The sequence below is a fragment of the Oxyura jamaicensis genome, chromosome 18 (genome assembly GCF_011077185.1).
Source record: "Oxyura jamaicensis isolate SHBP4307 breed ruddy duck chromosome 18, BPBGC_Ojam_1.0, whole genome shotgun sequence".
NCBI classification, from domain to species: domain Eukaryota; kingdom Metazoa; phylum Chordata; class Aves; order Anseriformes; family Anatidae; genus Oxyura; species Oxyura jamaicensis.
Window position 1 is genome coordinate 2,940,134 of NC_048910.1, and position 27,749 is coordinate 2,967,882.

The window sequence follows — 27,749 nt, forward strand, 5'->3', positions numbered from 1 at the left end:
TTTTTAACCTATGCTGGTTAGGATCAACGGCTATCAGTTCTGCTAGGATCAATGGTACTGTAACAAAAAATGGACAGTAACAAAAAATACCTTTGTGGTCCCTCAGAAAAAGACATGGGTACCTCCCTGTGAGAGTACTGGAACCAGGGCTTACATTGCTATTTGCCAGGAGCCCAGGAAAAGGACCACAAAGCGACTCCAAGAATGCAGGGACGAATTACGGACGGGCAGCGTGACTCAGCTCCAGGGTTGGCCACCAGGAACCAAACCGTCGGATCCTTCCTTTCTCCTCTTTCCTACAGCAAAACTGAACACGTAATGCTTTGGGGAAAATGAATTAAAACCAGAATCTCATCTCGAAAAGCAAACTGACCCTAGAGCAGGGCAGCCCACAAACACCATCTCGGCGATGAGCGCTGCCACAGCCGGCACGCAGCAGGCACCACGGCAAAGCTGCTGCTTTCCCAGACTAGAAGAGGATGAGAATAGTTGCGTTCTGGGATTCCTGCGTTATTATTTCGGTGTGTTGTCTACGATGGTTAGCATCTGGAGTTATATTTTACAAACGTTCAGAAGAATAAACAAAAAAACCTCATATACCCTCAGAGTGCATGAATATAACAGAATATTGTCACACGCCGGCAGCAGTACAAGTCTCTGTGGCTCACACTCCTTTTCAGCGTGATTTATAATATAATATTCCGGTGATTCTAGGACCCTAGCAGAAAAAATATCAAATAAAACATATCAAAGAGTTCCCCTGCACATCTTAACCTCAGGAATGCTGCTTTTCTAGACATAAAGACTGAAGAGCAAGCGCCCGTGTTAGCGCAGCTAATTAAAGTGTAAGAAAAACCTTTCTTATATCTGCCTTGCAAAGCTGATAACGTAAATTATAACCTGCATAAGACATGATAAACTCTGTCCTTCACACAAAGAAATGCACTTCTAACATGACTTACTGTAAACAGATCTCAGGGCATAGCAGCTTCTAATCAGAGGCAGCTCCGTAATGGACTTGTTGAGCAGTGACATTTCCTACAACACTTGGCACGCGGTGAATAATGATGCTGTTGTGGTTAAACCAGATAAGGTTCAATACTAATACAGGGAACAAAGTGGGGGGATTTTGACTGCATTAAGCCAAAATTTACAAACATGAACCTGAAATGTTTGACAGCCACGAGGAGAAAACTGTGCAAGACTTGGAGATAGGATCCTGGGCTTGAAACTACATTTTTGCTTGTTTGTGCAACACAGGAGAAAAATCTCTCTTTAACATCACCTCTACAGAAAACTACTCACCACAAGTCAGTTAAAGGAATAAAAATCAAGGGCTAAAGCCAGCGTCCAAAAGGCCCATCCACAGCGGGCACAACACTGGAGGATTAGTGTACAATAGTTTGGCTGCCTGCAGCTAACGGGGCTCTACCCCCCGGCGAGGAGCTGACATGAGAGGATAAGACAACTCCATTAGGAGCCCGTATCACTTCTCTGCAGTGCTCCCCACGAGCAGATGGAGCAGCTATTTAGCCAAATGCACCGTGACTCCTGGTTTATACATGAGCATCTGGGATGTTTCCTAACGTGAGGCGATGCACAATGTACGCCGATTTATCAACTGTCCCATGTGCAATTAAGGATTCTGATAAATAATTTGGCGGTAAAGGCCCCTCAGCTGAACTGAAAAGCAGCAAGGCGTGAGGGGTCAAGCGTTTCCGCAGGATTTATATCCAACAAACAGAGCTGCCTACAAAGGAATGTCTCCATTGAGCGGCCGCAGAATCACGGTGGGGCAGGAGGAGCCTGCTGAAGGCGCGAGCTGGAGCGTGAGCGATGCCTTCGCTTCAACTGAAAGGAATGTTATGTTAGTTATTAGAACAGCCCTTTTTAGTGCCTTAAGAAACAAAATATAGATGTAGTTAGAGCTGTGTAATTTTCTGCTAATACACATTCTGATCTGAGGATAATGTGCAGTATCACCACTTTTCTGTGAATTCTACAAAAAGACCCTAATACCTCAGAACCATTTAATCAACGTCCTATGCAGGCAGTGAATAGATAATTGAAATATAAGTACTGTCATCCATATCCCCTTTGGGAAAGTGACACAATAAGCATTATATCATTCCATTAGTCCATCCTTTGATGTGGGTTTTATTCTCATTAAACTATGTTTTAGCCTCAAGGTTTCTCCCCCTACTTCTCCATGATGTGGCCATGCCAGGAAAAAAAAATACCCTGCTGCTCAAAACACGGCAACTACATTTTTACAAGTACTTGTACATGTCAAAAATATAAAGCTGCCTTTCTAATTTCTTGTTTACCAAATACAGTCAATGACAGCTTCTAGAAAACAGGGTGAAAAAAAAAAAGGCAGCCAGGAGGGTGGTGGTGGGGCTGGAATGCATTTACTTGTTTTCAAATAATAAAGGTTGAATACAAGTGGGATAAAAAATGCTTGAAAAGGCTGCTCTGGTGGTGTCTGCTTTGAATTGTGCCCTGTTTAAACAAGAGGAAAGCCTCCCACTGAAAAAAGAAACATTTTTATCATTCAGAAAGATCTCAGGGCAGCCCCTTTAAAATGAGGTATTTTCTAAACAAAATATTGGAATGTTTCCCTGCAGGGAACGAGCATCTGATCTCTTAAAAATGATTATTCTTGAACTGTAGATTTATGGAGTTTTTGTTTTATTTGTTTTAACTTAAATACAATGAAACCTGTCAGAAATGACCACCCAAGGGAGCAGACCAATCAGCTAAGTAGAGGCTGATCTTTAAATGGAACCAAAGTTGTACTGAAACCCTTGGGGAGATTTTAAACTGCTGGCTTAAAACCCGGGGCTGGCTAAATGCTTAATGCGGGTCTCAGCCCTAAGCTGAGGACATGGATTTCCTCTCACTTACATCAGTGTAACTCCACCAACTTCAGGAGAAACGTTCCTGATTTGCATTAGTGTTAGCAAGCAAAGAATCAAGCTAATTACGCTGAGTTATCAACAGTGATTACAGGAGATTTTTCCCTTTTTAATGCACGTGCACTTCCTCAGCACAGCAGCAGCAGGTCTGCTACAAGCAACTGAGTAGAAAACTTCCGCTTTCCACCCCGCCAGAAAGAACCAGACCCGAGTCTCAATGAATTCTGAGTAAATAAGGGAAATCGGACATGCTGCAATTTCCTATCAGAGAGCCAATCTTCAAGGTTCGTATTTGCAGCTGGGACTACAGCTCATAAACACAAGCCATCAGTCGGAAATATTCCTGCCTTCAGAGCTCTTTTTGGGCGGATTCTTCAAGAGTTTGTCTTAGAGTTTAAACTGACCAAAGTCAACACTGCACTCAGAAACGTCAACAGGTAGGAAAAGTATTAACGTCTCCATTAATTATGGCAATAATTAAGAGTGGCCATAAGAACCAGGAAGCTCATACACAGAACACCGAGGAGGTTAATGGGATTCCAGGAAAAAAGATATTTACCAAACAAAACCAAGACTTATTTCTTCTGAAGCATCCAAGGCATTATCTGTGTTCTGCCAAGTGAACAGACTCAAACTTCTTAATTGCACAAGGAAAAGGGGAGCGAAAATATTTTGCATAAGGAGAGCACCGTTAAATTCCAGAGCGTATTAGTCACATGTTGAAGGTTTTTTAGACGAGACCGGATAAAACCCGGAGTAACCTGGCATGACCTCCTAGCTGGCCCTGCTGGGAGCAGGCGATGGGACCGCAGCTCTGCGCGGTCCCCTCCAGCCTCTGCCACCCTCTGATGCTGCCTGCTGCGACCAAGGGCCGTAGGACTGGGTCCCCAGAATAGCTGCGAGCTGCAAAACACTGCAGGGGCAGGACTGACGGGGGTCTACACGGTGGTGAATTAGTCAGCTATTTAGAGCATGCTGGTTGATGACTGATGCGGTGATTTCCCACTTTTTTTCTGTTTTTAAGATGAAAACTGTTCTCGTACAACTATTAAGTTTTTATGAGTGCTTAGCACAGCAGATCCAGCAGCACTGTAAGTTCATAAAAACAGACGCTTTTTAACAAGTGGGTATGCAGCTCCACGAGGAAGGGCAATCAAAACTGTCACTTGTGCAATATAATGGAGCAGGACACTTGTCACACGAGAGGCTAAGCTCACTCAGCTACTGCAGCTAATACTGGAGATTTATTTAAATTAATCTCCAGGAAAATTAAATCCATTACTTTAAGAAGCGAGGGAATAAATCATACCCAACAGGAAACCAGGAAAAGCTGCTGCCATTTCAGTCAAATCTAGGGAAGCATGAGCACACCAATTTTTTCTCGTCAATGACATAAAAACAACTCATAGCAGGAAAAATAATATCAGCTGTTGTTGTAATGCAAAACACAAATAGCCTTGATGAGTTTAGCACTGCAACCGAAGTATGAAGAACATCTTAAGCTGTTTGTATTTCCAAACAAGACTCGAGGGGTCAGAGGAGGGAGGAGGACGTGTGGGCAGGCTGGAATGATGGATGGTGTTTAGTGGCATGCTGTGTTTGGGTCTACTCTTGTTATTTTTGCAACAGGATGTCTCTGATTACTCTCTGAAGAGAGAATAAGGATGGTTACGTCTCATTGCTCAAAGGGGAATTTTTTCAGAGCCTTACAAATTAAATAGGACGTCGGAAAGCAAGCAGTCAATGAACCATCAGGTGCTGTTTGTCACAAATCTAGCAAGAGCGTCAGAAGGTTCCCTGGGGGCATCAGCAGTGGGTTTGGGGCAGGCAAAAAGCTATACGTGCTCTTTTCCTATGCACAGGAGACCCCAGCTCTGCAGAGTCCTTCGGTGTCACTGCCTGTACGGTTTGCCTGGTGTCAGAGCCAGGGGATTTTACAGCAGGGGCATTCTGAGCCTCTAGGTAACTCTTTCAGCCATGAAGCTGATAATACAATATATGGAGGACTTCACAAAGGATGGAAAACAATTACTGTCCCAAACTGCATCCTGCCAGAGATCTTTGCAGAAGATCTCTGATCTTCTGAAGATACTTCACATCTCTCCTGGCTCACAGGGCACTGCTGCCTGCTGTGATGGCCGGGCTAAAGCTGCCTTGTGCAAATACCTTTTAAGAGTGAACAGACACTCTCTGTCCTCACTTGAACCTCAGCAGCTCTGGTGACACAGACACCTCACAGCGCAGCCCTGTTTCCTTGAAAGCTACTCAGGTACACTGGTGCCAAAGCAAATTGCAGCGTTTTGTAGAAAAGGCTCAGTCGTGGGGACCTTAAGCCCTGTGAACATGAACGCAGGTAAAATGAGCGCACAAAAGTGTTGCCAAGGCTGTTTGTTTTGTTTTGTTTTCTCAAAGCAAAGGCTTCAGACAGAAAGGACAGAATCACAGAAATACACAGGCTGTAAACACTTCCAGGGATGGGGCATCCACAGCACCCAAATGCCTCACCCTCTGCGTGAAGAATTTCTTCCTTATATCTAATCTCAATCTCCCCTCTTTTAAAGTCATAAATGGGGGATGGGGAGAACCTTTACAAGTCAGGTCAGTTACACGGACAGCTTTTCTTAAACCTAACTAAACCCAACTAAACTTTGCTGAGGCTGCAAATGGAGGCCACAAAGCGCAACACATCCCTCCTAGAGCCTCACCTTTCTGATGAGCCAACCCCGTAAGTTAGCTTATTGGCAAGAAAGACGTGCGCTCACCCAGGGCCTGGATGACCCAGGGACACGCAGGACCTCTCGCTGGGGCGTACCAGTGTGATTCTGGCCCAGGTCCCAAGCATCTAAGACTTGTCACCAGTTGTGACAAGAGTTGTTGCAATTGTGATGCAACAGCCCTGGTGAAGGAAGTCCCTGGTCTCTGTGCAGTTTCTTGGTGGGCAGATGTTCACTTCAAAGCCCACCACTGAAAAAGCCGCCACTGAAAGCCCTTCCAAGGAGGTGCAGTGTGAATAACTTCCTTCTCTTCAAAAGGGGTCTCAAGCTCAACTGGACCTTAGAAAACTGGTATCATCCTGCTACCCATACTGTCCTGGTTCTCTAACAAGACCTGTGCAAACTAACTGGGGTGAATAAATCAAAAGGAAAGGAAGAATAAAAAATTAAGGAAATCGTGATCTGTTTATGAGCAGTGACAAAGAAGGTCGATTGCAAAACGATGCACTGCATATCACAGATGTTACATCAGAGTTTAAAAAGCACCCAACATCTCAGGATATGAAGCAGCTGAAGAGAAGAAAATGTCAAAACTCAATTGTGAGACACGTTTTTTGGCCGAGAGCACTGTATATACCCCAAGCTCTCCGGATTCTTTCCCAGAGCTGAGATACCAGTTTACCTACAATTTATCCATCTCTGTCCAGTCTGTTTTTGACTTATTATAGCATTAACATTTAAGGGTTTTATTTAATCAGCCAGAACAAATGAGTTTAAAGAACACCAGGGAATATGTGGCAAAAAACAACAAGGTTAGATCATTTGCACCGGATTATTCTCCTCTGGCACACCGCAGAAGAAATAACCCCAGTCATGGTCTGTGTGTTCAAAAGCCTCCAGGGAATTAGGTCAGCATTATTCAAGGTAAGTGACACTTTAAAGAACTTTAAATTAGCTGTTGACAGTCAGGTAGATAGATTGACGAGTGATTACATGAAGTCCCCAACACTGCCATTTTGTGGTGAAAGCAAATATGAAAAGGGGGAAAAGAGTAAGAAAATCTGCTAGGATGGTGTTGCCAATCTGGGATGCAGTTGGTTCATTTAAGGACACTGAGAACTCCTAAAACTAATTGTTTCCTCTAAATCAGAAGTTGTCAGGAAGTCTCCTAGCAGAATCACTGCAAGCAGTGCTAGACAACTATATAAGAAAGGAAGAGGGAAAGAGGGAGAGAGCTCTCCTTATCATCTTTCTTCCTAGCTGGCTTGAAGGGAGCAAGCCAGTGCTTCTCTTGCTGAAGGTCCACATACAAGGAGAGCAGAAGCGCAGAGCCCCTGAGCTGCACAACTCAGGCGGGCTTACTGCATGCACAACAGATGTCCTTTCTGCAGTGGTCCCTAAAACACATTTTTAAATAAAATTAACTCAACTCAGGAATCTGTAATTAGCACCATCTTTGAGAACAAATCAGAACAAGTTTATTGAAGCCCTCTAACTATTTACAATGAGAGCAAATTTACCCTCAAGGTTCACTTTACTATTTTGTCTCAATTTTCTTGTAATTTCATCCATCACATTTTTTTCAGTCCTCCAAAGGTGATGGATAAAACACAGAAATAAATAGGACCAACTGTTCGCAGAAGCCTAAGGGAAAACAGAATTTTGTTATAAATAATCCTTGGCACAAATCATGGAAACGCAATACTAAAATTGTTTGTTGAATCATTTATGAATTGGGCCTTCAGTTTTAGTTTGCAAATAAGTTACAGTTTTTGTTGATGTTCTTTTTCACTTCGCTTTTTTAGCTGGAAAACGGCCTTTGAGAAACTGAACTGGTACATAATCCAGAAAACAGAGTGACTGATGGATTTTTTTAAGGGAATCCCTGTGCTAATACAGGACTCTTTTAGGATTTCAGGATAGATGACGAGAACCTAAAGGACGACCAACTTTTACAAGACTTTCTGAAGATGCCACCATTTTGAGTTTTCATTTCAGCTTTATGCTAAACACATAGAAAAGGCTAAAACAACATGGTGCCTTGCAAAACCACTAAAACAAAAAGATTTTCCACACAGGTAATTTTTAGCAGCACCTCTACAGGACAGTTTCTAGAACCGTGCAGGAAATGATTTCCAAATACCTCTCCCAGGAGATTCAAATGAATGCATGTGATCCAGCAGATAAATGTGAATGCTAAAAATAAGACACAATCTTGTGTTTGTTCCAAGATGGGGGATTTTGAAGATTTGTTGTTACAAACTAATACAAACCTTCAAGGGAACATAACGGTGTGCTGCCACGCTGCCCATGTAGTCGTGTCACACAGGCAGAAATCCACAAAGGCATGGAAATTTTGCTTTCTTAAGGATTTCGGTATTTTAGAGGACAGCTGATTACCCAAACTCCTCACATGAAAGTTATAAACATGAAAAAATATCAAAGAACAGAGAGATGCATTTCTTTCTTAGACTTTTGTCTGTAAATTGCTATTTTTCCTCATCTGAAGAAAGAGAGACGCTTGGAGACAGATAAAAGCAACGTAAGACCATTTCTCATTAGCTGGAGCAGGTGTGCTCAGCCTTACCTGATCTGTCCTCGCACCAGTGGTCTGTTTTTTGTCCTGTTCATATTCGAGTCAAACGGAACCTCAAAGAACTGTAAGAAAAAAAAAAAAAAGAAGAACCGAAATGAAAGGATGCCGGAAATCATGCCATGCGTGGAATGTGCTGGCTGCATCTGCAGGTGCTTTCATCTCTAGGTTTGAAGGTTCAGAAATACAACTGAAATGGCAATCTCCTTTTACTGAACTTTGATAAGTCTGCATTAATACTTTTGGCATCCCCTTAGAAAGAAAATCACCTGGAGGACAAAAATAGTTTGCACAAGTCCCCAAAAGTTAATCATTTGAAGCAGAGCCTGATTCCAAGCTCTGTTCTTGACAGCTTTGACGCAGCTTTTATACACAACAATTATATATAGACATACATGCACATATACCTCTGCCCCCGGTTTTATATTAATACAAACAGCCCTTACAAATGTTGTGCTTCTGGTATTTTAAAGACAAATGCCATAATTTTTTTTTCAAGATCTAACTTCTGAGAACCTATAACCCACCCAAAAATCAATCAACTCTTGTAAAATGCTACTGAAACTGCGCTGAGCATCCAGTTCTAGCAGCAGGGAATGAACACACCATATGGTGTTATTTAATGTCACAACCCAATTTGACTTTAAACACTGCCTATGGGAAAATTCAGGCGGCACTATCATCACGCTACAAATTCCTGCAGGCTTTTGTATGAGCTGCTTTTTAAAGAATGTCACTGGAAAAGCTGAGCGTAGTTTTCCATGCAGTAAGCGTAAAGCCGTTCCATTTTACGTGCACAAAACAATAGTAAAAATGAAAAAAAAAACAAAAAAAAAAAACAAACAAACAGAAAACCCCCAACCACCATAGTCAGAGATTCACCAAAACTTATTTAGAGGCAGAGTAATGCGTATTTGTAGAAAGAATATTTTCTACTGACGTTATGTCTGAGGTTTTGGGGTAGGATCTCAATTATAGCAAATACGTAGGACAAGTAGCATAACAAATCGTCATGTCAAACAACCAGATTGACAATAAGTTGAGTAGTCAAACTGCAGACAGATTTAAGATGACTACATGATAAGATCTATTTTATCAAGCTGATGCATCCTTTTACACAACAAAAGTCAAAATTAGCAAACTTCCTCACTCTGACAGTGCCACATTGCTTGCACTTAATGGGGATGCATTCCCCAGGGCAAAGTGGAAATGATCATTGAAATCTGTGCAAAAACCACAAATATCTGAGGATTTTTTTAAAAATCTGTACATTGCAAAATTCAACAGATTTCATACATTTATCCACACAGCCTCTTCCACATGCTGACCACTCTGCGAGGGCAGCAGGGACCAGAGCGGAGCCCATCGGGGAAACTTCCCACACAGGCACACCGAGAGGACAGCACCTGCCTTTCCCACTAATTGCTTTCAAGTAATTAGTGCATAACAATTTGGGAACCTCTGCTGTTGCTCCTAAGTACTGCAAGCACAGCGGGGAGCAGACACCCTTGGATCATCCCGCCCAATGCCCACAGCATTCTCCCCTCGAGGTGAAGCGTTTGTAAGCGGAAGGCCCAGGCAGAATTACCTTCCTGGCAGTTTTGGCCATCCCCAAGATCGAGGTTGGAAGAAATCCTGCCTGTGTATGAGTGAGAGAGCACAGACGTGCTCGAGCCCACGTGCTACATTTTTTTCTGTTTAAACAAGACTTGCCAACAATACGCTCTAAAAACACAAAGTTTGGCAGTGGGCATCACCTCTGCGTTCTGTGATACTGATGAAACAGCCCAAATGTGGGAAAGAATGAGGCTGAGGGAAGAGGAGACAAGGGCTGGGCAGCAGCAGGGTACCCTGAACCCCGCTCTGCCAGCCCCCCCAAAAAGCGGTGGCCTCATCCCCCTCTAGCAGCTGGCCATGGTGAATTAGAGACTGCTGCTGAAGGCCCTGCTGCATGCTCACGTCCTCAGCGTGTCCGTGACGGGTCTGAAAGCTGCCAGAGCCAGCACAGGAGGAATCCTGCACTTGCTGGGCGCCCTTACAAAGTGGCCTCCCCAGAAAGCGGCTGCCCACCTGGAGGAGGACAGGACTTCAAGGAGGAAGAGGGCTGTTTTCTAAGCCTCGTCTTCTGTGATGGGTCTGGAGATGCTGCTCCAGAAGCACTGAGAGGTCCCGAGGGTGTGCACCACACTCCACTGGGTGCAGACGGACTGGGTGCTGGTGCGAGGCTGGGGTGCCAGCGCCGGGTGTCACACAAAGAGCCTCTGTACACAGCGGCAACAAGTACTTTCCGGGAAGAGAAAGCACTCTGCTTGGATGTGAGACCAGTGATTGTTTCTGACAGCTCAGCATTTTGCTAATGGGTTGTTTCACTGTTACATTTCAGAGACAATTATATTAAATGAAGAAAAAATGTCATTTGACATCCGACTGGTAGAGCAATACAAGGGAAAATTCTATAGAGCTGAAGTCTTCTCTTTCTCTTCTCCTGAAAATATTTTGGGCTACGTGCAGTTTGGGTTTGTCTTAAAGGCCCGGTCTTCCCTTTACGTGTATTTGCAAAATCCAACTTCCCAGAGCTTTTGTCCAGTTTAAACTTGTGCTTGTGAGGAGATTCTGGCTCTTAAATACTCTCAGCTAAAGGTATTCCCGGTGCGATGGATAAAATCAAAATAATGCGTGCATTTTAAACTCAGTGCTTCTCAAATGTAACAGGGCTGAAATGAAGAACAGTTGGATGCTCAACACTGTTGAGAGAATTGGAATTAGGCAATCGGTATAACCTGACAGTACCATAATCAGCGTATGACGTATTTCCATGTATTTGGCATAGCAGTTAACCCCTGAACAGACCTTCTTTTGAACAAGAAACTTCTCTGGTAAGTTAAGTAGTCCAAAAATGCCAGTCTCTGCTGTACTGTGTAACGTGGCTGCTTCTAAAATTAAGATTACTGCCTGGCTTAGGTCTTCTTTGCTCTTCTAAATCTAAGTGACAATCTGAATAATCTATTGCTGTCAACTGCATGCAAGAAATTACATATCTGATTGAACTAGAGTTAAGAAAAATCCTTTTATTTGCAATACCCCAGATTCTTTCACTAAGCGAGTTGCAATTACATGTCAGTAAGATGCCATTTGTCAAACTTTTTACATTTTGTTCCCAGATGTTCAACAAAATTCTCCTTCCACTTGAAATTATTTCCCCCTGATATTCTAGAAAAATGAAAAAAATGTGCATCTCAAATATCATTCCATAGGAATGAAAGAGTGAACTCAAACATACTATCTGAGGCCAGGCCAACACAGTCCTGCCTGCTTTAGCAAACAGTAAATTCAGGGAGATGAATCCTGGATAAATAAATATTTCAGAAGCTCTCATGAGACTATTTCTCCAGGAATGCCTCCGTCCAGCCAGACGAGGCAGAATATTTTCTTCCCCAGGTATTTGGGAGGGTAGCGACCAAAAGGACAGACAGAGGGTTAAATCTACAGCATCTGAAATCCCTGAGTGACAAAACTTGGCAACGGCTTTCAAGACCCTAACCTAAATTTTAATCAGTACGCACGAAAATTTAAAACACGATGTCAGAAAAAAATAAATCAGGCCAGCTAGTACTTTGTGGTTTATTTCTCTGGCAGACTCATCAGACTCCTTGTGTAGCTCTCATCTAGTTAATATACAGTAATTATATCTTAAACATGTAACAAATCTTAGATTAGCTGTCACATTACTGCTTACAGTTATTTACAGTCGTGTTTCTGCTTTCCTGAGCTGCTTCATATTGGTTTCCTCTTTGTTTCCCAGAGAAACGTTACGGATTGCCTCGTTTCTTCAAGCTGACTCCTGGCCTAGCAGCCCAGCGCTGGCTGGCGCTGGCTGAGGGCCTGGCGTTAATGCCGGCATCCAGGCGAAGCCAGGCCTCACACAACGTCGCCGTAACGCGGCGTCACGCTCCGCTGGCACTGGCAGGGTGGCACTTACCCTCTACCTGCACGGGATGCCCGCTCACTTTTTCCGTATCACTACCGAGGAGCTGATTTGTAGTTACAGACAGACAGCACCTACTGAGCTCTCAGACAGAGCGGCCTGACTGCTCGCGGTTAATTAGGCCCGCTTGAGGGGATGGAAAGCCCTGAGCACGAGCTGTTTGCCTCTGCGGTCGTCCCTGCGGGAACGATTTCAGCCGCTGAATTATGACAATTCAATACCTTGATTCCTGTTAACACGCAAACGTAAATAGAGCACGTTAAGAGGAACAACGTGTCACACAGTTTCTCAAACGGATCGCCCACGCAGAGGCTAGGAAACCTTGTTCATACACCGCGCTGGATTTAGAGCACAGCCAGGCCCAGCCTGGCCCCCGTCCAGGGCCTGCTCTCATCTGGGACACGTGGTGGAAACAGCAGCCGCTGAGGTGGGCACAGCTCTGCCGTGTATTGACATAACATTTTGCTCTAATGCTAAACACATATTTACATCAGAACTGATAATCCCACAGGTCCAACGATGCAGCTATTAAAAGACAATTTAATTGGAGGCAACCCGGAGACCTTCCCGCTGCAAAACCAGCCCCGTGCCCGAGCAGGTTCCGGCGAGCTCCTGGGCAGCAGCCCCACTGCTGAGGTGTCACCCCGGCCTCCCACCCCGGCCACGGTCCTCTCACCCACTGGGACACCCCCAGATAAGCTCCTCTGTGCTCACAAGGAGCACAAGAACTTCAGCCTGATCCCAAGGAGTCGAAATGACATGCCATTCCCAGCGCCTCACCCCAGACCTACAGCATTAACCAAGTGCAAGCAACTTACGGATAAATTGCAATTAAAACACAGCAGATCAAGTTTCAGTGAGAGCAGGTGGGCTTCGAGTCATCCTACTTAACGTTGGAGACTTAACTAAGGCGCCGAGGTGAGACGTGTTTTGCCCTTGGCTCCCTGTATATTTAACACAGAGGAAGAAAAGCTGAACAGCCCACGGTGCTTCAGGAGCAGTGCTGCCCTCGGGGTGGATTTCTTTCTCTCCCAAGCCCACAAGAGGAGCCAAGGGCAGTTCATGTGAGCTGGTGGCACAGATGAGGGCCAGACAATGTGGGGCTATTGCCAAGGGACCTGCACCTCCAGCTCTGCAGTGCTGCGGTCCCCAAACCCCCCCGCACCCTGCGCTGCACCATGGGGTGAGACCGAGCCATGCGGATGGGTGGCAGCAAAGCCTCTCCTCAGCTGTCATCTCTTGCTCCAGACCCAAGCCAACATTTGTAACAAACAGCAAATAACAACAAGTACAAGGAGACTCCCTGCGTCACCAAATGTCTGCAGCTGGGGTGACGCTGGGCTGTGCCCTGTGCGCACTCGTCTTGCTGCATGGGATGCTTCTGGCGTCCTGTGACTTCCCTGGGCTAGAGTAAGCTCAGTCCTCTTTGGGGTTGCTTGGTATCACCAAGGAGCAAATAGCTAACCAGAAATGCCATTGAAATGCACACTGGAACCTAAAAAGGCACAGGGATCGGGGAAGCATGGGTGGAGTAGAACCAGGTGGAGTGTGGGGTGGCAGAGCTGAGGCCGGGCACCTGGACAGCACCCGGAGCTCTCCTGCGAGGGGGACATCGAGGGAGCTGATCCTCCACCAACCACGCCGCCTCTGAATTCAGCAGGTTGAGCACCAGCCCTTTCCTGTAAGGTCTGCAGCATTTCTCATGCTCAGGGAACAGTTGCTACAATAAGCGCTGGGAACGCATTGGACTCCCAAGGTTCCAGTTCCTCCTTTGAGGTCTCTTCCCCTCCACAGCATCTGGTTATTTCTACTCCGCATATTTCCAGTGATTTATCTTATATTGTGATAAAGTAACATATAATTACATAAAAGGGAAAGAAAAACCTAACATATAATTTATGGTAAATAAGATCAAAGTCAAGATTATTACTATAGGTTTTCTTCTGGTTTCCTTTCAATCACTTTTATATGAAAACAACAAAGAATAATTAAAGTATATTACAAAGGTCTTTTTATTCAATTGTACACAGATGTGTCTAAAAAAAACGAAGGGAAGGATTTTCAAAAGCACTCATGTACTGATCTAACACTATTCTCACTGAAGTCAGTGGCAGTTGGACTTCAATGAGAGCACAGACAGACCAATACTGAGTGATTCTGAAAATCCCACCCTAATTGTACAAACAAGGGAAGGCTTTAGAGATTGCTGGCTTGGAGATTGTATATTTGAGAATCATAAAGGGCACACAGCACCTGTTTGTCTTCAAGATATGAAAATAAAGCAAGGCAAATATTTTAAGGATTAGAAATGGCTTTTTTTTTCTCTCTCTTTTTTTTTTTTTTTTTTTAAAGCAGTATCTGAAAACCCTCTGGCTCTGCAGTTTCCAGTCTAGCTATAGATCTGCTTTAATATTTTCCATTTCAAAGAGGATTCTAATTAAAAATGAGATTGATGCAAGCCTGAACAATGTTACCAACAGACAGAGAAGGGCAGCTAACCTCCAAACTGTCATTTCCCAGCGAACCCAAGGAAGGCTGCTAGGTAAAGCAGCTGCTACAGCTTGATTTTTTTTTTAGACGCATTCCTCATGCTAGCCAGTGTTTATAAGCCCATTGTTGCGTACAGGGAAGAGGACAGGAGGTAACTGCAAAGAAAATGTTGAGATCTGTCACTTCAGAAACACATTTTCAGGGCTGAGTGTGCACAGACCTACAGACTTCGATTAGCACTTATTTGTCCCGTAAGGTTAACGACATGCCTCACAGGCTTGCCTTTTAGGCACTCGAGAGATGACATGCTGCTATCTCCCCGGCCACTTCCAGGCGTGTGACTGTGTAAGGATGCTCAGACATCCACTGCCCCCCAGCCCAAGACACCTGTTAGGTTCTGTTGTACTTAAACACCAGGTACACCTCCTGGGAAGTGTCCCCAGGCCCCATGGCACACCAGGGACTAGTTTTGCTGCCCCCCAGGTCCCTTTTGATGCAGTGACATCCTCCTGTTCCCACCGCCCCAGCCACTCAACTCCAAAACCAAACGAATCCCCAGCACACCCAAACTGCTTCCAGAAGAGAGACAGCGAGTACTTGGGCAGCTGAAACCTCCGAAACCTCCGTGCCGTCCTTCACCTGGCTTCTTGAAACAAGGCAGTGCCAGCAGGGAGGTGTGCCTGCTCTGTCTGCTGTCAGCTCATCCAAACCCCATTCGTGGGTCTGACCAACAACACAAGCACTCATCAGAGTCTTGCGGCTTGCCGGCCTCTTCATCAACGTTTTTGCCAAACAATTTCCTCTGGGGATACCACAAGCACCGCTACAAGGAGCTTGAAAAGCATGCAACTGTGATAACACTCAGGAGGGACAAACACCAGCATGCCTCATTACTGCTGCTCTGTCTGCAGGTCCCGTGGGGATGACAGACGTGTCCGAAAGCACGACGCCCGTGGCTGATGAAGTGTGGCTCAAGGGGCTGCTGCCACCGCAGGTGGGATGCGCCTGGGGCTCCACCTGGGCTACGGGAACAAGGATGGAGCACAAGGCTCTGTGCACGCATGGTGTGCCCAAGCAAGGCACTGATGAAGCAGAAAATAACTGAGACTACACGTGGTCTTCAGTTGTATGAATAACTTCTCATGGGGTGTTTGCACCAAATGTCATTTATCTACTCCATCTTTGAATCAAATTTACTAGCATCAATGCATCAAAAAGTGAAGCTTGTTCCATCTCATTGTTCTCAATGCACAAGAAGTTCAAGACTTGAGAATGGGAGGAAAAAAAAAAAAAAAGGAATCTCCTGTTTTGGTGCTCCTGGGGGACCACGGAGGAGCCCAGTTCTTCCCACTAAAATCATATTTCGCTTTGAAGATTTTCTAACAACAACAACAACAAAAAATAACAAAAATAAAGCCAGGCCCTTATTTTATAAGCTGCTCAATCCTGAGAACTGCTGACAGCATGGGCCACCGAAACAGCGTGTTCGCGAGGTCAGCCACAGCCTCGGGGGCAAGGCGAGCTGGGTACGGCAGCCAGACGCTCACCTGCTGCGATCCACCCAGGAGAAATAACTTCCCTGGGAAGAAAGACTGGTTTCTGGTCCACTGCCAAAGGTTTCTAATACTATTAAATATTTACCACCAACAAGTTCTTTGTATTTAGCACACAATGAACGTGTCCGCAAACAAACGCTCCCTGCTTCAAGCCTCGCCCCAGTCCCGCTTGCGGGAGGGGGCTGCACGGTCACTTGCCCATCACCGTCCTCGGCCTCTTCGAACCAAGAGGAGCAATTTCCCAGCACCGCACGTGCTGCTTTCCCATTCCTTCCTTCCTTTTGGGCATGGACTTGGTCACTCCTCCTTTTCACCTTGCAAAGAATACTGCTATAAATGTGTTTCACAGGTCTGAGATCCCCGGTGAGACAAACACCCTGTGCTCTTCCCTTGTGCCAACCCACCAAATAACCTCATCTGGCCAGAAGTAACAGATTTCCTTTTTTTTTTTTTTTTTTCCCTGGATCATTTTTTGATCTATTTCACTCTATAGGGTCACCCTGGGTGAGAACACAGGAGAGGCTGGGGCTAAAGCTGTGACATGGCTCCATCGGGGACCCCCGGGAGCGGGCACCTGCGCAGAAGCAGTGACTCAGCAGCAGCTCTCGCCTCCAGGGGCTGAACTGCTCTCGCTGTGCAGACTCTTGGGATAAGGCAATAAAGCAATGTTCAGCTCCATCCACTGTGTTTCTCTGGAATAGTAAGGAAAAACTTTACCTACACATACAAAATTCAACAACTGGACTGTGGTCACCCACATTCAGCCACCTATTCACGTAGGATCTGTGTAAGTTTGTAAATGATGAATTAGATGTCTGATGCAGAAGCACGTACTTTCCATTCTTTAAGAACTATTTAATTCCTATACATCTCAGGAACAATTATTAGGGCTGAAGAAAAGCACCACCTTTGTGCCTACCAAAATGACTTCAAGCACTTTGCAGTGCCATGCTGCCAAAGAGATTCCTTTGCATTAAATCATGTTTGTCACGACGCCAGCATGCCACGACTGCAACGTATAATTTAAAAAACAAACAAAACTTCAAATCACAATCTCTTTGCTGAAGATAGGAATTGCACAAGGTCAGTATCTGGTTTAAGTTACTGGATGTCCTAAAATACATGAGGCCAGGTCCTCTGGACACAGTGCAGCTGCTTTGAGCAATACTTCAGATAAAATCCGATACTGAAGATGGCTTAGACAAATTCCTGTGGTGGAATAAAGTTGTTACTCAGGAACTCTTGGGGAAGTATTTCTGCTCCCCAGTGCAACTGTTAAGTCAAGCAGGAGACCCAGAGTCAACTGGGAGGCACAAGTCTCCTCCAGATGACAACTGAGAGCAAACAGAGGCAGCAGCTTACCTAACGCCTGACCGAGACGCAAAGCCTTTATTTCTCTGTAGTAACCAACCACACAGGGATCCTGATCTCCCAGCTTTGGCCAGGGCAGTTGTAAAAGGGACAGGTAACGAGTCAGCCCTCCACAATATCAGTATCAGCTGCTTTCAGTCCCTCGTGGCTACTAGAGAGAGCTATAAAATAAAGCAGCCTTGCTGCTGCTCTGTTCTTGCCCAGGAGATTAGAGCAAGGAAGTGTAAAGGTGAGATTTAAATCACTTCCACACAGCCCCGGGCTCCTACCCATGTGTCCAGGATCCAGGTCATTTTAATCAGCTTTTTATAATTTGTCACTCCGATGGTAAGAATACTAATCCACCACAATGTGCTTCCTGCCAGGCATCCGAATATTAATCCATAAACTGCTCTCTTATATCACATGTAAATGTGTTCATTTTAACTGCTTGTGTCTGGCACAGCCTGTTAGCAGTGCTTTTTTTCTTACAATACAGATAAAAGTAGCACTGCAGCAGGTTTGCCTACTTTTGGCCATAGCAAGGTTATACATTTATTTGCATACACATGGCTTACTTACTCAAAACACCTTTTAGTTTTGGAAATATAAAATTAATTTTTATTTTTATTTTTATTTTTTTTTTAATTCAAGTCACTGGGATATGAGAAAAAATAATTTACTTTGGTTTGTCTGTATTTGACAAAAGCAGTCTTCAGCTCCTTTAGGAAAAAATACCTCGGAAGCTCGCCAACAGTAAAAAAAAATAAATTAAATTAAAATCCCACACCAAAAAACAAGGAACAAAATCTGGGAACAAGATTCTAAGTGTGAACAAGGGTGTAAAATGGCATTAACATTTACTAACATGCCTCAGAAAAACAGCATGATAACTTTGCCCAACTGTTGCAAAACTGATCTGCTGGACTCACAGCAGCTCAGACCTCTTAATATTCATACAATCATTCCTCAAGATTTATTGCTTTAAAGTACTGAAGAGTTGATAGCAGGAAGAGTTTTAAATCACGTTCTTGCATATAGCATATTTAGGGAATCTACTGAGTCTACTGGAGATAAAGTGTATCCTTCACCAAAAAGTAAAATAAATACAACAACTTTTTCTGTTGTTCAGATGTCTGAATAAAAAGAGCAAGAAATATCTGCAGGGGATTTCATGAGTTACATTTATCTGGGAAGAGAACTTGGTTCCAAAAGGCATCTACTTTCTTCTGTTCTGCTGAGCTGTAAATGTTGAAAGACAGCATCAAAGGCACCTTGATGAGTGCCACACTAACTTCATTTGTATGATGTTGGTTTTATTTTTTCAAATAGCTTGGCAATAAAGCAAATTAAAAAAAAAACAACAAAGCATCCTCTCTCCCATCAGAACAGAAAGTACCTGTGCTCTCAATATCCTTATAATACATATTTTTTTTCCTACCAACTTCACAGACCACAAAGGAAAGCTGTATCTCTGCTGAAGAACTCAGTAAAATGCAAAACTTCCAAAAAGTCTACAGCTAAAGATAGATGATACACTTTGGTGAACAGCAGGATTCAGCCAAGGGTCATCAGACTGCATGGAAGATGTCTGTGAAAGCCTACCCAGAAAAGCAAGGTGCACACGCGGCGTGGCAGGCTATGCGGGGCAGTTTAAAGGCATTCTGTGCTTTGTGAAGCCATCACAGCTCTGCTGATCAAAAGACACAGAAGAGTTGCTCACCAAAATATATGAAAAATTTCTGTTCAAGCCTAAGGATCTTTCCGATAGTAAATAAGTTTTGGTAAGGACTCTATCTTCCAAATACCAAGTAGAAGATGTAGACCCGCCAAATATGGTAACTAAGTCCAGTAAAATAACACGTATACAATATATATTTAACCAATTAGCTCCAGCTTTGCAGGTAAAATCCAGTACTTTATTTCTTTTTACAAAGCACCACAAACAAACTGGGACCTTTAAATGAGGGTGGCCATCATTATGGTCTTCTGTTAAGAGCTGGATGACAAACATCTACACCAAGAATTCAAGTTACAAAGACATCCTGGACTAATAAACAGGTCTCACCTTTTCTTCCCCTTCATTAAGAAGAAAGTGAAGCGACAGGCTTCCAAGGACCCATCAGAAAGCACAAACAGCCAAACCTGTTGCAGGGGCATCACATCATCCATCTTTCTAAAGCTGTCAAGAAATGTTTGTCATTCCAGTACTGCTTGCATCTCCCCAGCGCTAAGATAACACGCCCATCAATCTCGGCTAGAGTTAAAAGAGGAGTTGAAAAATAAATAGTTCTGAGTCATGTTACTAAGAGGGATTCCACACACTATTAATTTAAGCTTGGAAACCAATTAAGACACCAAATTAGCATTACTTCCCCCCATTTTGAAGGTATTATGACCTATTCGCTTTCCGAAATTTATTTTTTTTACGACGGCGATCCTTTCAAATGCTTAAGGAACTTAAACAACAACAGTTTTAGTCCTGGCTTGTGGCAACAGGAGAATTTTGGCAAAAGGGGATCAAAGATACAGCTGAGATAGTGGGATTCTCTCTATTTCAGTAGGGACACTTAATACGAGGGAACAATAATGAGTGTAATGGCATACAAGCATCAATGTGGGGGAATAAACCAGTTTCCACGCAAACCCTGGGACATTCTTTGTCTCCTTTGACCTGAGTGTGGCTCCTTGCTGCCCAGTGCCCCGCTCCAGCAGCAGGCCCGCACCCTGTGCAGCACCCCCGGAGCTGGTGTGAGCCCTCGTCGGTGCCCTGGGGCTGCACGACCTGCACGGTGCTCCTACAAAGTGGCTGCCAGAGGGGAGCTGGTGGCCGGCCCGAGTGACAGGAGGCCTCAGCCAGGCTCCTGCGGCCCACGCTGTGGATATCGCCTCAAACCAGCCCTGAACTTGCAGCGTCTTTTTAATATTGACATGCAAATGCCACTCTTGGCAGATCGGTCTGCCAGGTGCCTCAAATGTCACGTGTGTTTGCGAAGGGTTAGTCCGATATGATGTTTCCTGAGCGCCTACGGAAAAAGGAAAGCAGCCCTGCCCCTCGGTGGCCCTGCTTTCGGTGGGGACCCTGCTCGGTGGGGACCCTCTGTGGCCTGCACCGGCCTGAGGGGCAGGAAGCCTGGACCGAGCTGAGCTGCACACGAGGCAAGGTGCCAGTGCCCCAGGGTCTCACTAAAGCTGGACAGGCAGACCCGGTGCTTTATTAAGCCACAACGAGGAAAAAAAAAGTCACCAGGATTGAACAGGAGGGCTGGCTGACTGGGGGTCGCCGTATGAGGGGTTAAAGCCAGGCTCTGCTTTGTGGACTCTTCTGGCACTGGTTTTATTTTCCGTGGAACTAAACCCAGGAACTTGAGGTGTCTTTCTGCGAGGATGAAGTGCATCACGGTGTCCAGTGGGGGACCAAAACCTGAATGTCTTTATTCAGGAAAGTAGGAATATGTGTGGGAGAAGACAAATGATCAGAAGTCCAGCATCAAGGTTCCGCTATTCCGAGCAGGCTTCCATTGCTGGCAAACAAAAGATAAACCAAAGAATTTAATTTGCTTGCCTCAGAGCCCAAGGGTAATTTATGATGCCATCCGCCCCATAGTACCTGTGTGCAAGCGTAAAAATTAAAAGACAGAAACTTATCAGGTCTTCTCAAGAGAGGACTGTAAAATCAAAAGAGTCCCTCATGGAAACTCTCAGAATTTAAAATACAGTAAAATAAAATCACTACAAACTGGAATGAAAATGGACACTGTAGTATTTCTATGACAAAAAATATATGTATCTGTTGAACGAGCTACTTTTGGACCAGATTCAAAATTCTTCAGTGAAGAAAGTATATGTATCTGTGAAACACCAACTTTGCTATTCAGAAACAAGTTTACAACACAAAGTTCTTACTCCAAAATAAAAGAACCCAAAAAAAACTTCCCGAGAAAAAAAAAAAAAAAAAAGCTTTAAAATTCACATCCTACTAAAATTCAAATGAATTTCCCTAGGTAGGCAGGTCCTTAAATGTATACCTCGATTTAATTACACTGCAGTTCCTGTGTAGACAAGTCCCAAGATGCACTTACATGATAATCATTAAATATGAAGCGGTGAAATGAATTGCAACATTTAGTAATGCTTCTTGTGAACTAAGATTTATAGAGGAAGCATGAAATAAAACTGAGAAAGCACATGGTTACAATGTCTGCATGTTGCACTGAACACAAAAGGGCAGATATGGAAACAGCCAGGGAGCATTCTGAACGGCCGGGCACAGGCATCTTCCCAAGAGCTGTGCTGCAGAAGCTTTCGCTCAGCCCACCTACTTATTTAATCCATGTAATAGGAGCATTAAAATCCGAATACAATCTAATTACATTTTACAAGTCATTTAAACACGTCGTGAAAATAATCTGCAGAATTGTGCTATTTAGTAAATGCCATTTTTTGCTTAGATCTGCACTTTAGCACTTGTTTAAACTGAGCAGTGGAAAGTTCAGGTATAACTCTCAGTTTCACTATATAAAAATCAGAAAAAAATCCGGTTTTGCAAAGCAATCATCTGTTCACGGCTGCCAAAATGACATAAGCACAAAATATATCAAATTGTGCTCCCAGCAAGAAAAAAAGAAAGAACAAAGTAACAGCAATCAGATAAAAGAAACTCTGAATGCAAGTGTCTCGTTGCAGGGAAACGCAGCTGGGCATCAAACTCCTTTATGCACCTTGGCAATTTCTGTCTAAACATCCACCCGTACAAATAAAGGTTTAAGATCTATTTTCTCCACTAAAACATACACAAAACAGGTTTGGAGGATTGCTCATATGGCTTACAAGCACTTCATTTCCACACAAGCATATGCATTCACTATATAAATATTTATAGTTTGGCAGTTCATTCTCCAAATCTGCACGGGTTTTCTCTGTTGGGTTTAACCAGTGATATTTCCTCTGAATTTCCACATTTCCAGATGCTTTGCTCATGCAGCCTTGATGGAGAACAGTTGTGCCTATTAGCAGACAAGCTGCTGACAACTAAGCCCAGCTTCTAAAAGCTGGCAGAGAGATAATCTGGCACCAAGATCTGATAAGCTAAAAGAGAAGAGGCACGATGGCCTGCAAACAGTGGGAAGTCAGAGGAAAACTGGTCAAGCCCCGAGCCTTTCCTTAGGGCACTTCTCATCTCAGTCCAGAGCGCTGCAGTCAAAGCGAGGAAAAATCTTGCCCTAGTCGAGCAGTCTGCTGGCCAGCACCGCTCCTTTCTCAGCAACTGCAGCCTCGCACAAAGGAGAGAGAGCGTTGCTTCACAAAACAAAGGAATTTACTACAGACATATTTAAAAGAGCTGTTTCTCCTGCTTAGTAGTGTAAAATATGATGAAGGTGGGAAAAAAAACCTCTGTTTTATGTTACTGTAAATCCTCTTGCCTTGCCTTTCTGCAAATAAGAAGTATAAACTTCATTTTAGAAAAGACATTATTTTGGGGGAAGAAAAAAGGGAAATGCGTCTGGGAGGCTGGCGATGTCTACTACAAGTATTCTCGCCTTCTCGGAAACTACCTGAACACTGGCACTGCTGCTACCACTGAGTGCTGGTACCAAAGGCACTAGCAGAGCAAGTCCAAGCAGCTATGACACCGGAGCAGCCGTGCACTTCCCTCTCAGCTGCTCGCTTCCCAAACTCCTTTCTTGCATGGTTTTGTGCAGTCCATCAGCCAGCACACACAGCAAGATCTGCAGCCCCAGCCAGGGCTTCTATTTGCATCCTTGTGCTTCACCCCCTCCGTTTCCATTTTCTTACTCCCCTGGCTGCCTGTCTGAGAGGTGGCTGCGGGTATCGCAAGGGACCTCAGACTCAACCTGCCAGGGCGAGCGTGGGGCCGGAGCTCAGCCGGCTTGGCCCCAGCGAGGACAAGTTGCTGCGAGGCTGCTCCGTCTGCCCGAGCAGCAAGTCATCCCCACTTCCCGACGGGCGATCCGCACCAGCGCGTCCCAGCGCCGCGCCAGACGGGACGGTGACTGTGTTTAGGCAGTACTGGAGTCTTTCCAGGGCAGATAAAATCTTTTTTTTTTTTTCCATGCAAAGAACAAAAAACCTCATCAAAAATCCAAGACCTCATTTAGACTCTTATACTCCTCCTCAGGCATTCGGTTTTGGCCACTGCTGAGACACAGGATTTCTTTGTTTTGACCCAGAACGACTTTCCCAAAGCATCTTCCAGGTGAAGGGAATTCCCTCCCTCTCCCTGCTGCCTCCCTCCCACCCGCTCCTTAATTAAAGTCGGTACCAACAGAAACCCTGTCACAGACTAAAAGAGCACAAAAAATACATATGGGGATAGGTCTGAGAAAACAGACCGCTAGCAATTATTCCAGCGTTTGTTTATAATCTTTCAACTGTTTAAAAACAGATAACGAGGATTATTGCAATTTAATCATAGAGAGGGGGAGAAAAGCAGAAGGAAATGTGCTCTTCACTTCTGAACGTATGTCAGGGAGCAGGGATCTCTTTAAGAATGCAACTAATTAAAAAATATCTTTTCCAAAGTAACAGGGCAAATGGAAGCGATGCTTAACCCGAACTATCAGAGTTCAAAGCACCAGCAGAAGCCCCACCAGCTCCATGTTTTGGCTGGGAGCACACAGGGGCTTGCCGCCCTCGCAGACATCAAGGCCTTACCGGAGAGCCGAGCTGCCTCCACGGTCAGGTTCATCCAAATACCTTTTCCATGAACTCATCAAACAGGCATTTATCAGCCGAAAGAGGAATACGCAAACCGAAGGGGGTTATGTAGGAGTTTTTCCCTTCATAAAGACTCCCAAAACTTCCAGTCCAGAAGGTCTTAGATTATCACGGCACAGCCAGACCCACACAAAGCATCCTTGAAGTCTAGACCAAATGAAAAGATTAGCGAGTCTGCTCCCGTGCTGATTACACCAGGCTCATACTGTTTTTCCAGCGGATGCTTTCATAATTAAATATCGAGTAACGGGAGGCACTAACATTTATGTCACCCTCCCCTATGAAAATAATTTAAAAAAATAAGTTTTTGCATTGAGAAATCTAAAGTATTAAAAATCAGTCTGTAGCTGTAGCAGCGACCTGTCAGGCTGCAAAGAGAAATCTCGATTCCAGAGAAGAGCGTCCCTCGGGAAGGGCCCGGCAGCACCGCGCATCGGCAAAGCAGAATACCAATCACATTATGCCTGTAACTAATATGAACAAAGTGGAATGAGTAATAAAAGCCAACAAAAAACAACTTCTACTCTGATTAGTGATCACAGACTAATAGGCTACAATTGCAATTTAAAATTAGGTGGCACCATCAATCACTCAGAGCGCTCCGAGCAGTAGCCGCTGCGCCTGCGAAAGGAGGCGAGGGGCCACCCTCGAGCAGAATTTCCACTCTCACGGCTGCTGCAGGCTGAGGTTCCTCGAATTTAGCAATTGGGTTAATTTGGAAGAGCAGCAGAGCCTGCAACAGGAGCCCGAGCATACGAACGGGCCTCAGGGGCAGATTCTCCAAGCTCTCCGGTTATTATTTTTTTGTAAAGGCACCAGACTCAGGCCAGACACAGCCATCGACTCCTTGGATGAAGAGGGGTGACAGATTTCTGATGGTTTGAGAAGCTGTTGTTCTGCACCATGCAAATATATCACATTGCCAATTCCGATGGGGCCTTCACCAGGAAAGAGAAAAAAAGGGTTTTATAAAAAGGAATGAGAATTTACCAGGGAAATAAACAGCCAGAGAGAAATCTGTTAAACTCCGTTCATACTTTCTCGGTATTTTCATCAAAACACAAGAGGACAGGCCGGGCTTTATAGGGGCGCTTTGTTTTAAGCAGCTGGGTGCATGTCCTGAACAAGTCACTCAGCCCCATGCCACACGAAGGCCCCTCACTGAATGAAGCTGCTGGGGCCGAGCTGCCTCTGACGTGGCGGCATCCACGCCGTACGAAAGGGATTCGCGTTCTGTTAATTGCTAGAAGTTTACGACGGTTGGAAACCTCCATCTAATTTACACCCCTTTGTTTCTTTGCCAACACGGTTCTCCAGTCTGACCACGTCCTTTCCTCCCTGGCATCCCCCGGTGTATGTGCGGAGCCATCGCCTCCCCATCAGCGCTGCTCTGCCCGGCCACGCAGCCGAGCTCTTCAGACCCGCTCCCCAGCGGGGCCTTCTCAGCACCCGTTCCCCTTCAAATTATTTTTTCTTGCACACGGGAGACCAGGCCGGTACGCAGTTTTCCAGATGACTGTCTGCTAATGGCATTAATGGGTCCGTGTCTCTGTGGAAATGCAGGACGGCCTTTGCCTTTTTCACACTGCTGCACAGTCACGCTCTGATTAAGCAAATCAGTTGTTTAGTTTTTTTCCTTTTCCTTTTTCAGTTCTCTCTGCCTGAGAAGCCTTCAGGCTTGATCCCAGAGCAGATAATATTCTGAGTGAGAAAGCAAAGAACCTGGCTGTTAACCTAGGTCAGGTATTAACAGCCCACAGAGCGATCCTGAAGACGTCACGCAATGTTTCCACGTTCCCTTTTCATTCCCACACTTGCCTATTGAATCCTGTAACTCATTTAGGCCAGGAATCACCTCGTAACCTAAATTCAGTGCCTCTCAAGGATCCCGCTCAAGGCTGGAAAAATCCTCTTGTCTCCCAGGTCGGAAAGTTTCACGGCGCAGTCGAGCTCTCAGGTTTTGTGACTGGCTTGTCATCGGTCGGAGAGACCCCAGTGTAAACGCACACACACGTAGGTGCAGGATGTGGCCGTGCGTGTGAACAGGAGAGCTGCCGACGGCACTGAATCACGGCGAGTCTCAAGGCATCTCCAGGAACCGGCAGCTTGGCCGTGCCTTTTGTGACTGCTCCCATAAACGTCCGCTGCTGAGCAACCTTTGGGGAGACTGCGACGGGTGTGAAATGTACTGAAAATGAGAAGAGAAGGGGGATTCAGGGAGACATAAATTCTCCTGGCAATTTGCAGTGTATGCCGTAAAACCGGCCCTGGTGGGGCCAGCGTGGGTTAGAATTACTCTGGTCCCACAGCCTGTCCCCCCCGCCCCCATAAACAGGGAAGGGGGGACAGAAGATGTATCTTCTTGGGTATTTTTCAGGAGTTTCCATAAACTAGAGAAATTGACTGTCAGGGATGGCAGTCCTCATAAAGAAATATGTAAAAACTGAAATTAGCATCGGTGCTAGGGAAAAACTCTTCTCTAAAGCTGTGCTGGGCAGAGGAAACCAATTCTTCCAGACGTGTCACAGGGAAAGGAGCCCCAAGGCCTGTTATTAATACACCACCACGGTTATCAGAGACCAGCCGCACACCCCAGCCAGCATCCAGACGGGAACTGGATGTCTCCTAGCCACCGCTTCTGCAGGTTTCAGCTTACGCACACAAAAAAAGGCAAAGTGCAGACAACTGCACACCAGACCAGAACCCCACCAAGCGCAGCCACTATCACTTCTAATGAAACGTGTCACGGTGTAAGACGTGTAACTATTTAACAGAATCACTTCTGATTTTAGAACCGAGGTGCTAATAACTGTGGGCTTTTATTTTCCCCAATCTATTCAAAAACAGGCTGGTGCACCAGCCAGCAGGGAGCTGGGGTGCTGCCCACATCTTGCTAACACGGCCGGGGAAACTCCTCCTGCGTGCAGCGAGACCCGGGCAAGGCGGGAGGGTCCCGAGCAGCGCTCTGACGGTGCTAACGGGGGCCACGTCCCGCATCCAGCCCGACCCGCGCGTGCTTGAGGGCTGTGGGGCCTTTGTGGCAGCCAAGCAAAGCTCCTGGCTGGCTGGAAGGCTTCGAGAGAAGCTCTCAAGGAGATTTTGGTACAAAGAGTCTCTCTCCAGCCAGGGCAATGGCTGCCTCTGGTCCTTCTCGCTTATCACTGCGCAAGCCCCACGCTGCAGTCACTGCCCCGGCGCTGTGCCCTCGTGGAAAGCCTGTTTTGTTATAAACAACACTTTGGCTCTGAGATCTCTGCCTCCAGAACCCAAATGCTTGAAACGTTTATTTAAAAATAAGCCAAAAAAGGTTCTCCCCACTTCTTGCCTTTGTGGCTCATCTCGTGCTGAGCACTTGTAAGCAGACCAGGCGCGTGTCACCGCTGTTGGTGAAGGGCCAGGCGGGAG

General features: G+C 45.3%; 1 protein-coding gene across 1 annotated transcript in view; it reads right to left on the reverse strand.

The window, feature by feature from the left end:
- The window catches only part of LOC118175944 (protoheme IX farnesyltransferase, mitochondrial), a 102,060-nt gene that overhangs the window by 26,245 nt on the left and 48,066 nt on the right, over positions 1-27,749 (reverse strand). Inside the window, exon 5 of the mRNA XM_035342628.1 lies at positions 8,220-8,290. Coding sequence (XP_035198519.1) covers positions 8,220-8,290 — 71 coding nt within the window. The remainder of the gene's footprint in view (positions 1-8,219; positions 8,291-27,749) is intronic.